Consider the following 12,469-nt stretch of genomic DNA (forward strand, 5'->3'; position numbering starts at 1 on the left):
GCAAATCAGTAAGGGAAAAATAGGAAGGAAAACCAACAAACAGAATCTCAACCACTCTTGCTCCCCGCTCTGCCCTACGCTCCTTCCACAGGATCCCCTTACCAGTCCTTCATTATGGTCGACATCGTGGCAGACATGGGCGACGACAAGTGCTAATCGCTCATTTGGCATTCAATATGCTGACACTCTGAGCCCCTGCCTTTTCGCTTTCTCCTCCCGCTCCTCCCCTCTTTCTTTGCCTCCCCTCTTTCATGACTTTTTTGGTATGGCTTTTTTAGAGGCTAAGAGAAATGCATTTCAGTCAAGTTTGCTTTTAGTCTTCGTTGCGCTTTTAAGCTTATTTAAATTGCGGCAACGACTACAGCGGAGAGGAGGAGAGGGAGGAAGGGTGGCAGTGGTGACGCCTCTGTAGCAGTTCTGCGGCAGAGGGGAGTGTGGTGCAGAGAAATGTTTTTCGGGGGGGAATAGTGGCGTCTGTAAGTGCATTGTGGAAGTGGTTTCTGTGCTTAGTTTAATTGTACATCCACTCTGACGACTGCGAGTATCTCTCTCCGTCTACGAGAATTTCTGTGTGTCTCTTTTTTTCACTGTTACTATTTCCTTGGGGTTTTCTATGAGTATTCCTCGGGGTTCCCCCCTGTGGAAAAGGCGAATTTCCAGCAGGAAATGACATAATTCGAGATCAGGAAAGTCAGGGAGAGAGACAAATGGTATTAGAGAACGAACAGGTAATAGAAAGCGAAAGGTAATTGCATGCGACAGCTGAGAGAGGAAACGTATTTCAAAGGACATGATACGACTATCATAATGAGCTCTTGGCTATTGCTGGGAAACTCTTTTATAAACAGAAAATTAGCAATAAAAACGGGGATGGAGAGATGTGTGGCAAATGAAAGGAGTGAAGGCAAGTCAGGGGTATGGCTAGATGGATACAAAGGAAAGGGAAATATGTGTGTGATACATTAAGGATAGATCATAGATGGGAGCTTTTATTTATAGACACAATATACTGGAAACTCTAAGGACTTCTTTTCAACTCCTTTATCATTGAAATTAAAAGAATGGGATAATATTCCAATGAGTAAAACCACTCCCTGCCTTAACAAAATGCGGAATACGGCTACCAAAATTCATATATTCACCCTGCCGAAAAGGGGGAGCACGAATTTCCATGATTATTACTTGTTACTTGTAGTTGGTGCCAGGACCTGCCCCTGCCCCCGCCATAATTCACACAATTTGAGGGTTAAAATGCGATTTAATCACGCGGTCATCCTTTCGAGTAGTTCTTTTGGACATGCCGCAAATGGAAACTGGAAAAACTGAATAGCAATTTGCTGAAAAGTGCAAGTTGGGTTGACTAATTGAAAAACTTGCTGCAGACTTTAACAGAAGACACTGGGGGGTGGGGTTGAAGGAGTCGTTACGCCTCCGGGGGACCTCTGCGTTCACTTGAGTTGAAATGGAAATGAAAATTGAAATTCATTTGCAGCACGAACGACTGGAAAAGGCAGGGCTGGGAAATCACACACATAGCAAGTGGCAATTGCCTAACACTCCGCTCTCTCTCTCTCTCTCTCTCTCTCTCTCTCTCTCTCGTGCCTCTTTCTGTCCCTCTTTGAATTGCGGGCTAGCATTTGCATAAATTGCAGCAGCTGCAGGACACAGGATGTGATGTCCTTGTTGTCCTTGGCCAAAAGTCGCCACCAAAACGAGAGACTAGGAGCATGTCCAAGCGACTGGTGGAGGCGTACTCTCATTTATCTTTCAGGCCCCCAAATGTTTCGGGGCTCAACAGCAGCGAAAAGGAGGGGGGGTTACATTTGTGTTTTTTTTTAGGGTTTTGGCAGCCTGCCAGCTGTCCCCAAAACGTTTGTCCTTGACACGTAGCTGGGTCTCCCATTTGAATGCGTTGCACCCAGAGTGTGGCAAGATGCAGGAGACACTGACGCTGTCGCTGTTGCTGCCGCTTGACGCTTTCTGGCCAATTTGCGGGTCAATTGTGGGACAGTTTGGTCGACATTTGGCCTGTGTAATTGCCCAGAGCCACGCTCTCTCCCTCCCTCTTTGATCTAGATGGGCTTTGGGATGCTTCCTGCTTTTTTTTTATACCGAAAAGGGAGAGCGGGGACTCCTCCCTTTTGTCTAAAGTGGGGCAAAGCGGCTGTGCCAGTGCCAGTGATTGGAGGATTAACTTTCTTTAGCCGCGAGTGCGAGCGCCTGCTGCTGACTTTTCCCACTGACTTTTGCCCTATTTTTTGGATGACTCTTGCCGCTGGACATTTTTCCAGTTAACTTGGCCTTTTGCCGCTGCCGCTGCTGCCACATTTTTCCTTTTGGAACTTTTTTTGCGCTTTTGAAACGTTTTTTCCTATTCACACTCTCTCAATATTTGTTTTGTTTTTGGCGGTTTTCCTGCTAGTTCTTGGAGTTTCTGGTAATATTTTCATTACGGTTTTGCTATTTATCTTAGATTTTCCTTCTATTTTAGTTGCGTTTTTGTTTTATTTCACTTTTCCTTCAATTTTTGGTTCATTTTTTTTAGTTTCGAACTTTTGCTTTTGACTGCATTTAAAAATAAAAAGTTTTTAGCGCGAATAATTCTTTTGCCTTTGCGAGTATTTGTTGCCTGCCCTGCCCCATCGTTCGGGAGGGGTCAAAGGTTTGGGGGCGTTGTAATCTTATTTGTGTGCTTGGCTTATCGCACGCCCTGTCCTGCCACGCCAAGCCCCGCCACGCCCCGCCACGCCATGTGCCGCGCTCTTTCTCGTGCTGTTTCTACTTTTGGCCCCTCTCAATTGCAACAACAAAATGGCAACAAATGGGGGCGGAAGTGAGCTGCAAGTGCAACCAGCAAAAGTTTCTGAAGGCAACTTTGGAAATGGAGCACGAGTGACGCTTTGGCCCATTTGTTGGTATTTATTTCAATAGTTCTTGAGATACTCTAACCGCTCGAAATGTGTGGCAATCTACCAGACTATTAGATGGTGTTTGCCATAGCGAGAGAGAGAGAGAGCATTTGAAGAGTATTTGCAGCAACGGTTTGCTCAAGGCTTAATTGTGTTTGTGCGATTCCTTTCGCCATTACTTGCATTCAGCGATTCTTTCAACGCGCTTCGGGGTCCACTAATGCTGCGTCCCATCCCATGCCATCCCATGCCATCCCATTCCATCCCATTCCCGTGTAGCAGCAGCAGCATCAAATGGGGCACACACACCTTTAGCACTTGCACTCGTTCGTTCCCTCGCTCGTTTCTGTTGACGATGATGTTGAGCTCTCTGTTTACGCAGTTTGCGGCACTCGGGGGGGCACGGGGCGAGCGCATAACTTTCAGTTTGCGAGGCAAATACTTTAATTTATAGTTCCATAGAAGTTTCTGCTAATTCAAAAGATAAAGATGGAAGTGGGATACAAGATAAAGATAAGTAGGTGTGTGGGACACACAAAGACAAATAGCAGGCAGCACAGAGAGGGGTAGTGAAGTGTGGCAGTGTGGCAGCAGCCACTATCTCTCTGCCACCTGCTGTGTGAGAAAGTACTTGTATCCTCGTCACACGTAGATTGCCCAGAAAAATGGGAAATGGAATGAAATGTGTAAGGGATTCGCCACTCAACGCCACTCACTCTCTTTTCCCTCAAAATTCTCTGCAGGATATGAAAAAGTTTCTTGCATTTTATGTTGCAAATTATGGAATTTCTGTGCACCCAAAAATTGCATTTAAAACAGTTTTCCAGAAAGAGTTTCCAGAGGATGTTGCGGAGTTTCTCCATCGGTTACTTCCAGTTTTGTTTTCTGATTGCTCAGGCATTTAATTACCACAATTTCCCTCCATAATCTCGCTGCTACCACTTTTGTCTGCAGGCTGGAGTGGCAGACGATTGTTTGAAAAAGAGTTTATCATCGGTTGGTGGGTGAGTGTTGTGTGGTGTGGTGTGTGCCAGTCAGCAGTCGTCGTTTGCATGTGCTCTGCTCTGCTCTGTACGAGCACCTCCTTCACCTCCACCCCTTGTTGTGTCACTTGAATCGAATGAGTTTTCAATTGAACATTGCTCATACGCCGAATGCTGAACTGCTGGCTCTCCCATCTTGTCATATGCCTGCCTGAATGACAGAATGTTGTTTCCATTTCCTTGTTCAGATGCGGGCCACACGCATCTCTCACGCACAGGCACATGCACACCCATTCCCTGGCATATAATTGTTGCCAAGTTGTCATATTGTAACATTGTCAATGCTGGCTGCTGGCTGCTGGCTCCCTACTCATATCTGTGTGTGTCTCTGTATTCCCATAACACATCTCTCTACCACTCGCTTGCACTCCCTTTGCCGCCACTCCTCCTTTGTCGTTTGTCGTTTGTGATTTTTGATACCCTGGCAGACAAAGAGGAGGGTTTGTTACTGCGTCAGCCAAATTAGTTGCTAAGAAATAGATTTATTTAGTACAAAGATTGAAAGTCATCGTTTTACATAAGTAAAATCGGTTTGTCAATTGTCTTCCCGTGGGTCTAATATTTTTTGTTTTATTTTCCGAGGTATCTCCATGGTCGCATTGCATTTAAATGGTTCCCTACTCTTTCCCGTTGCATACTTTGGGTGCGCACGCAGTAAATATTGTTTCTGCCTGATTGTTATTTCTGCTCGATTCCCGATTTGGATTTTGCACTGGAGAACAGAATGTTGCTGCTGGCAGGAGAGAGAGGAATGTTCAATGTTGAATCCGTTGCTGTTGTGCTCCGTTCTCGTGCTCGTACGTGTCTGCCATGATAAAATTGTATTTTCAATTTTCATTGTGTTGGGTTCTCGCCCCTCTGCCCCCCTCTCTCTTTGGCATTTTCTGCATTCAAATTTCCAGCCGCTGCATATGATTAAGCGAGAGGAGCAGCCCGTAAAATTGTGGCAATTTTAAACAGATAAACCATAAGCACAACAATGCCCATCAAACATGTGCACGCAGAGGAGACACCGCTCCTGGTTCAGCGAGCGTATTATCATCGTCATGATTCACCTTGACTTGGTTCAACGCTCAAAACCAGGCCAAAATAACTTTCGTCTCAGACACACACACGGACTACAGGCAGAGGCTCTCGACTCGACTCTACTCGACCCCGGATCCACTCGCAGCAAATGATAGACCATCGTGTTCCCCCAATTTAAAGCAAGCGAAAGAGCTATTAATAAACCGAAATCTAGAGCCCTGCCCTGCCATGTACTGCCCTGCCCTGCACTAACCTAGCTGTAAACTGTACAACTCACGAATGACTAAACATAAATTCTGTTAAATTTATCACAAAACACAATGGGAAGGACGTTGTCGTGGACGTAGGATATATGACGTCATTGTGTGGGGCCAGGGCCACCGCCACCAGCCGAAAACTCACTCAAAGAGAGCGGCACCCACAGAAAGAGCGACTGAGACGCTGTGGAAAAGCGAGTGAGTGAGTGCTGCTCTTGAGTGAGTTTTCCCAGAGAGTGGAGCTCTGTGGCTCAGTCACTTGTTTATTGTTTGTGGGGCAAGGCTTTGGCATTGTGGTTTCCTTATGGCTGTTGTTATTTAAATTAATTAAAAATGTATGACGGAACAATAAGCAGACTGACCTTGTTTGCCTGTGTCCACACACACCACGCACCAGCCAGCACAAACACCCCTTAGACAAAGCCACAAACCTCCGCCACATCTGGGCAAATATTACCCTACTACGTGAGCCGCTTTACGACCATTTCCATATGCCGTACACTTTGATGGGCTTTCTGCTTGGGTCAAAGCGAATTGTTTGCTTTTTCTAATCAATTTGTGTGGCTTATTTTTGTCTCAAAGGGCAGGTCCCTGCTCACTCGTAGCTACCAATAAATATAGTGCAAAAGTAAAGTTTATTCGTATGATTAAAGGGTATGTGAAATGGGAACCCTCTGCATTCGTTTGTCTTTGTTTTATGTGCATTTGCATTCCACTTTTGTCGCTTGTGCTCCAATAAATAGGCAACGACAAAAATCGTGAGAGCCACACACTCGCCCCCGCTGTTTGTGTTTGCCCAGAGCAAACAGCAGAGTAGAGCTGTGCCCCCCTGCTCCCCCGCTAAGCTGCATAATTGCATTTGTCTTTCACACATTTTACTCGGAATATTTTTGTGCTGTATTTAAATATCGTTAAAGTTGATGCCCATTCGAAGCGGGTTCTGGTTTGTTGTTTCTGCTTTGTCGCTTTGTTGCCCCACACCCACACGCCTCTCGACTCTCTCGCTCTCCCCGCTTAATTCTCATAATTATTTTTTCCGCTGTTGCCAACGAAACTTTGTCATCGCTGACTGTTCTCGCACGTCACCCGCTGCGTATGCGTTATATTTTGTTATGCATGCAACTGCGGCCACACCCCACCTGCTGCCACCAGGCATCCCCCAGGGCGGCTGCCACACAAGGTGTTTGTGTGTGTCGCGTTTGTGCGGCATTTGGCCTGCAGGCAGAGAGTAGTTAGGAGTGGGAGCAGGACCATGTCCCACATTTTTCTGGCAATTAAAAAAAAAAGAGAGACCGTATTATTTTTATTTTAATTAAAAACTATAACTTTATGCTAATTCTTATTCTTTTTTTGGTTTTTTTTTCGCCGAGAGTTTCGAATTGCTGCGGGGATCAGCGTCAAGTGGATGTGACCTCTGCCTCCCATTTACTCTCCATAAGCCGCTTAGGGGTTTTCCTTTACTCTGCCTCTGTCCCCCTCTCCGCCACCGCTTGGGGGCTTTTTCCCTCTCTCTCTCTCTCCCCGCGGCGCTCATAAGTTTTTTCCTATTTTGTATTTGGCCGCGATTTTGCCGGCATTTGGTGTTTGCCTAAATGGCATTTTCCATGGGGTTTTCCTCTCAATATTTAGTTGTTTGTTGTTTGTTGCCGTTGCCGTTGCAAGTGGTTTCGAGTGAAAATCTATAGAGATTTTCCATTTCCCCATTGAAAATGGCCAACTAATTATTTAATTGGATTTTATGGGCTGTCGAGAGGATTGTGCATGGGGATTATAGAAGTATTCCAATTGATTTTCAATGATTCGCCGCATGTTTAGGATTGTTGCAGAGCTACCTCGAAAAGCAAAAACAGAAAAAAGAAGGAGAGCTAATTATTACGCGTAGTCCCTTGCGGTAGAGACTCGCGGTGTGAAAATGAACGCCAATTGTAATTGCAATTATATAAATGGGCGATGCAGCAGCAGTTGCTGTTGGGAAAACTCATTTAAATGCATGGCACAGGCAGTGGCACACCTGAAGGGGAGGCAGCAGGCAGTGGAGATGACACTCTGGGCCTCTGCCTGCTCTGCCGCCCAACTGCCGTTTGCTGTTGCCTGTCTGCCTGCCTGCCACTTGGCTCTCATTATCAACAACATAATCAACCACTTGCAACACAGCCAAGTCGCTTTACCTTTTGATGCCCTCTTTGCAGATATTTTAACATGATTTACAGTGGCAGTTTGCGCAGTGGTTTTTTCTCTGAGGAGAAACCTGTTTGTTTTTGAGGATTTTTTAAGCGAAAACTTAACAGAAGTTGTGGGAGTGTAAAGGAGTTGTTCCTGGAAAGATCCGTCAAAGATAGATAATAAATTCCATGCAGAAATCGTATTTCTTCTCCATGAATGTTCCCTCTTTAAGGGTATCTAAGCTTCCACACACTCTCCTGTGTTGGCTCCCTCTCTCTCTCTCTGTCAGTGTATCTTTTACCTCTATCTCTTCGTGTTTGTGTGTGTGTAAGTATTTCAATGATTAGCAACGTTGTCGCCTGGGCTCCACGTCGGGCGTTGTCGCTGGCTATTGTTGGCAGTAATTAACAAACACACTGCACACACACACACACACACACACCCTCTGCTGAAGAGAGACAGAAGAGAGAAGAGATGAGAGGGAGGTGGCGAGGCAGAGGTATACTGTATATCCTTGCACCTTCCACGTGACGTCACGCACAAGTGAGAGTGACAAAACACTTAAACGTTAAATGCACCCAAAAGCTAGCTCTGACAACTGTCTGCCACTGCCACTGCCACTGCCGATGCCACTTCCTCCTGTTGGTGTCCATGTCCTCACTCGCTGCCGCCCTCTGTCACCGACTGATGGTGTTCCACTGCCTCCTGATCCCCGCTCTTTGTCTGCTGCTGCCGCTGCCGCTGACTGCACGTTGCACGATATTCCCGTTGTCCCGCTGTGATGCTCAGCCTTCGGTTCTGCTACGTTCAGATGTCATTGCGTGTGCAGCGCGGCGTATGCGACATAACTTTTGTAGCCTACTCGCTCCCACCCCACTCAGTGGAGATCTACCTGCCACACACCCATGCTGCATGCACCATGCTGCTCCTGCTGCTACGTGCTCGTGTAAGCGTACATGTTTAATTTGGCATCGCATCGCATCGCTTCTCTGCTCTGCTCTGCGGCACTGACTGCATTTTACCTGGCACCAGATTTTATTACACCTGCGATTAAAACGGAGACTTGCCACCTCCGTATGTGGGGATATCATATTTAAGTGACAACAGATGGAGGCAATGCAGTTGGGAATGTGCAAAGTTTGCACTTTTGTAGATCGAACTCTTGAAAGTGGGATGCGATGGGGGAAGATAGACAGAAGAAAGGATTCCCAAGCACATTGTGGATCTGTGGGATGATCTAGCTGACAGTTCCTCCTCTTCGCAGGGAATAATATCTCTAAAGCGTAACATTTTTCTGCTTTGAATGCCCAAAACTCGACCACAAATTGAAACCGAATCCCAGCTCGAATTGGAGACACCCCCCCCTGCTTCCGCACTCCCCAGTTGGAGAGTGTAAATTAAAACTGCATTACATTTTAATTGCAACTTGCAACTCTTGTCGATGCGACGCCTTCTTTCCGCTGCTGCTGGCGCTGCTCTGCCACTTAATTACTGTTATTAAATATGCACTTTAATTTTATTTACACGCTCATTTCTGCATTCAAGTTGATAAATCTTTAAGCGTATGCATACTCGTATTTAAACTCGTATTATTATTATTTTATATATTACGCATTTCCATAAATATTTCATACAATTTTCATCCACATTTCTTCATTCTCTCTGTTGCGCTCTCACCTGTTTTATTTGCATTTATTTATTGTAATTTGTGCCTGTTTCTGTTTCTTTTTTATTTATTTATTGTAATATTTGCATTGTTATTGTTATGCCGTAATCGTCCTGCACTCGTGCTCGTCCTTCCTGCCTGCCTGCCTTCTGTTTGTATGTCCTGTGCCTGTGCCTGTGTCCGGTGCTGCGTAGCATTTTGGAAAGCAAAATCAGGTTGGTCCTTAGATCTTTATTTTATTTCTCGCTTCCCTGGATTTGCCCCCTCAAGGAAAACTTATGCTAAAACCATTTTCCATTTGCTCTTTTCTCCTTTTCTTTCTGCAGACAACAATCGCTGCTCTCCGACGAGCAGGCAAAGGAAGTCGAACAAATACTCAACGCTGCTGCACCCAGCGTGTCCCAGGCTCCGCCCGTTGCTGCCGTTGTTGCCACAGCAACATCGCCGACCAGCATCAAGAATCTCATCGAGGAACCATTGCAATCAGTAGCCAACGGGGAACAGCAACAGGATATACAAATTGCAGCAGTCCCTGCGATTGTCGAAGAGGAGGAGGAGGAGGATGAGGAGGAGCCGCCCTACGAAGTAGAGGAGGTGCAGCATCCCCGCTACCAGAAGGTGCAGGAACAAGAGCCAGAGGAGGAGGAGCCCTACGAGATATATGACGCCGATGCCAATGGGGATGGCGAGGAGGACTCGGATGACGTTGAAGCCGTGGACATTGTCGGTTATGGCCAGGCCTCTGCTGCACTGAACGCCACCTTCATTAAGGCGGACAGCACCGAGACAGAGACCACAACCACCACACCATCGACAGCGACCACAGCCACCGCAAACACACGGCACGACAACGACGACGAGCCCGAGTGGCTAAGGGATGTGCTCGAGGCGCCCAAGAGGAGTCTAGAGAATCTATTAATCACCTCCGTGGGAGCGGCAGTGGGTCGTGAGCGTGAGCGGGAGGCGGCTGATCTAGAGAACGGCTACAAACATTCCGATCTGAATCACACCTATGTGACATCGTCGGGCGCAGAGTCCCTGCACGAGTCGATAGTATCTGTGGAGTCCACCCAGTCGGATGCGACGCTCAATCAGACGACCACCATCGATGACAGCATCATCTCCAGCAAACACAATTCCACGTACTCCCTGGACCAAGCAGAGCCTGCCACAAATTCAACCGTTCTCAGCACTGGCATAACAGAACTCGACGACAGTCAGTACTACATACCGGAATATCCTCCCGTACGCAGCAAGGAGGTGCTCGTCGAAGCGGGTGTCCATTACTTCGAAGATGGCAACTTTTGGATGGAAGTTCCAGGTAAACACAACTCAATTTTCTCTTCTATTTCTGCCACTAATCGATTTCTTGTTCATTTTGCAGGTCTACTAGACTTTGATGACGACGATTGCTCCTATCCGCCCATAACTGTGCGCAAGAATCCCAAAGTACGCTTCAGCTCTGGCCCCATTCATGTGTATTCGACATTCTCGGTGAACGACTACGATCGCAGGAATGAAGATGTTGATCCTGTGGCCGCTTCGGCGGAATACGAGCTGGAGAAGCGCGTGGAGAAGATGCATGTCTTCCCCGTCGAATTGATGAAAGGTCCCGAGGGTCTAGGTCTCAGCATAATTGGCATGGGCGTTGGCGCCGATGCAGGTCTTGAGAAATTGGGCATCTTTGTGAAAACTATCACCGACAACGGAGCAGCAGCCAGAGACGGACGCATTCAGGTGAGAATTTACCCTGAATAAAGGTCTCCAGTTATGATTTATAGCTCCCCCTTTTCGTCTCTTCATTTTAGGTCAACGATCAGATAATTGAAGTGGACGGCAAGAGTCTTGTGGGCGTTACACAGGCATATGCAGCCTCTGTTCTACGGAATACTTCCGGTCTAGTCAAATTCCAAATTGGACGCGAACGCGATCCTGAAAACTCTGAGGTAGCACAGCTCATACGACTGAGTTTGCAGGCCGATCGCGAGAAGGAGGAGCGCTTAAAGCGGTAATTAGAGCTTGGATTGACTCTCTCTCGCTGTGCGTACGATTACTAAGTGTCCATAGCTCCTTGTTTTACAGCCAACAGGAGGAGTACCTCCGCCGCACACTCGACTACTCCGAGGACTCCACGCAGCCCGTGTCTGCGAATTCAAGTGTGTGCGAGGGGCCATCGAGTCCCGTTCAAGTCGAGCATCCCATGGAGGTGGAGGCCACGCACTCGCAGGAGGTAGAGTCGCTCAAGCGGCTGCTACAGGAGGTAAGCGCCACGACTGGAGAGGGAAAGAGGGAGCCGTCCTCTCTCTTTGTGTTGCAGAAGCCTTTGCTAAACTTGTGTTCTCTTTTTTCTCTCCTCCTTTTGCTGAATTTCAAAATTTGTTGTGTGGGATATTGAAATGCAGCACAAAGCGGTAATTGGATTCCATAGAAAATATCATTGATAAACCAAAATTTAGATATACAAGCAACAAAAATTGTAGAGCACATTTTCCCAATACGTTTTTCTGTTGTTTAGTTTCTTATTTAAACTTTTGTAATGGGGGTTTTGTTATTGTTATTTTCATTTCAATTGTAATTCTTATTATTTCCATTTCTTATAATTTGTAGAGCGAAATGGGTTGCCTGATAAAGGAAGAGATTATACAGAATCTTAAACGAAAGGTTGGTTTTTAGTTATTTAATCCTTATGATTTCCATAAACCATCATCTCTCATCCATTTGCACAATTACTTTGCTTCGTTGAATCAAACAATCCACTAATATGCCTGTCCCTCCTTCCTGCAGCTCGTGAAGCTCGAGACGACGGGCAATGAGAATGAATTGCTGAGCGAAAGGTTGCGCCAGAGCGAGCGAGAGCTGGGCAACATTCGCAAGGAGGCGGCCAATCTGCAGAACATGCTGCAGCAGTCGCAGGGCCAGTACATGGCGCTGGACAAGAAATACAACAAGGCGAAGCGGCTGGTGCGGGAGTACCAGCAGCGGGAGCTGGACACGTGCCATCGCGAGGAGTTCTACCAGCAGCTGATGCGCGAGAATGACAACGAGTACAATGCGCTGGTGAAGAAGCTCAAGGATCGGGTGATCAACCTGGAGCACGAGCTGCAGGAGACGCAGCGGAAGGCCGGGTTCCCCGTGGGCCTGCCCTACGACAGTGCCACACTGAAGCTCACTCCTCAAATGATGCGCAAGGCGCCGCCCAAGCCGCTCTTCCACAAGCTCGAAACGGAGCTATCGGACACGGAGATCTCTGATCTCTCGCCGGACGGAGATGGCGTGAAGACGGCCACCGTGGAGCGCAAGGTTCCTGTCAAGGATGAGTTGGATGCGGCCGTGCCGCAGCACGAGCTGCTCGACAACTCTGTGAACAAGACGAAGATCGATCTGGGTGAGTCCCGATTCATGATT

At 47.1% G+C, this 12,469-nt stretch overlaps 1 protein-coding gene across 20 annotated transcripts in view; it reads left to right on the top strand.

Moving 5' to 3' along the window:
• Positions 1-12,469, top strand: part of LOC117893056 — a 57,946-nt gene that overhangs the window by 37,154 nt on the left and 8,323 nt on the right. For 9 of the 20 annotated variants that reach the window (XM_034799448.1, XM_034799449.1, XM_034799450.1 and 6 more), the window contains 7 exons: positions 9,259-9,279; positions 9,391-10,385; positions 10,449-10,801; positions 10,873-11,072; positions 11,132-11,324; positions 11,672-11,725; positions 11,849-12,449. In XM_034799448.1, coding sequence (XP_034655339.1) covers positions 9,259-9,279; positions 9,391-10,385; positions 10,449-10,801; positions 10,873-11,072; positions 11,132-11,324; positions 11,672-11,725; positions 11,849-12,449 — 2,417 coding nt within the window. Of the gene's footprint in view, positions 1-9,258; positions 9,280-9,390; positions 10,386-10,448; positions 10,802-10,872; positions 11,073-11,131; positions 11,325-11,466; positions 11,476-11,671; positions 11,726-11,848; positions 12,450-12,469 lie in introns of all 20 variants that reach the window. The other 11 variants (XM_034799455.1, XM_034799457.1, XM_034799439.1 and 8 more) reach the window with 6 other exon arrangements.

This window comes from Drosophila subobscura, chromosome J (genome assembly GCF_008121235.1).
Source record: "Drosophila subobscura isolate 14011-0131.10 chromosome J, UCBerk_Dsub_1.0, whole genome shotgun sequence".
NCBI classification, from domain to species: domain Eukaryota; kingdom Metazoa; phylum Arthropoda; class Insecta; order Diptera; family Drosophilidae; genus Drosophila; species Drosophila subobscura.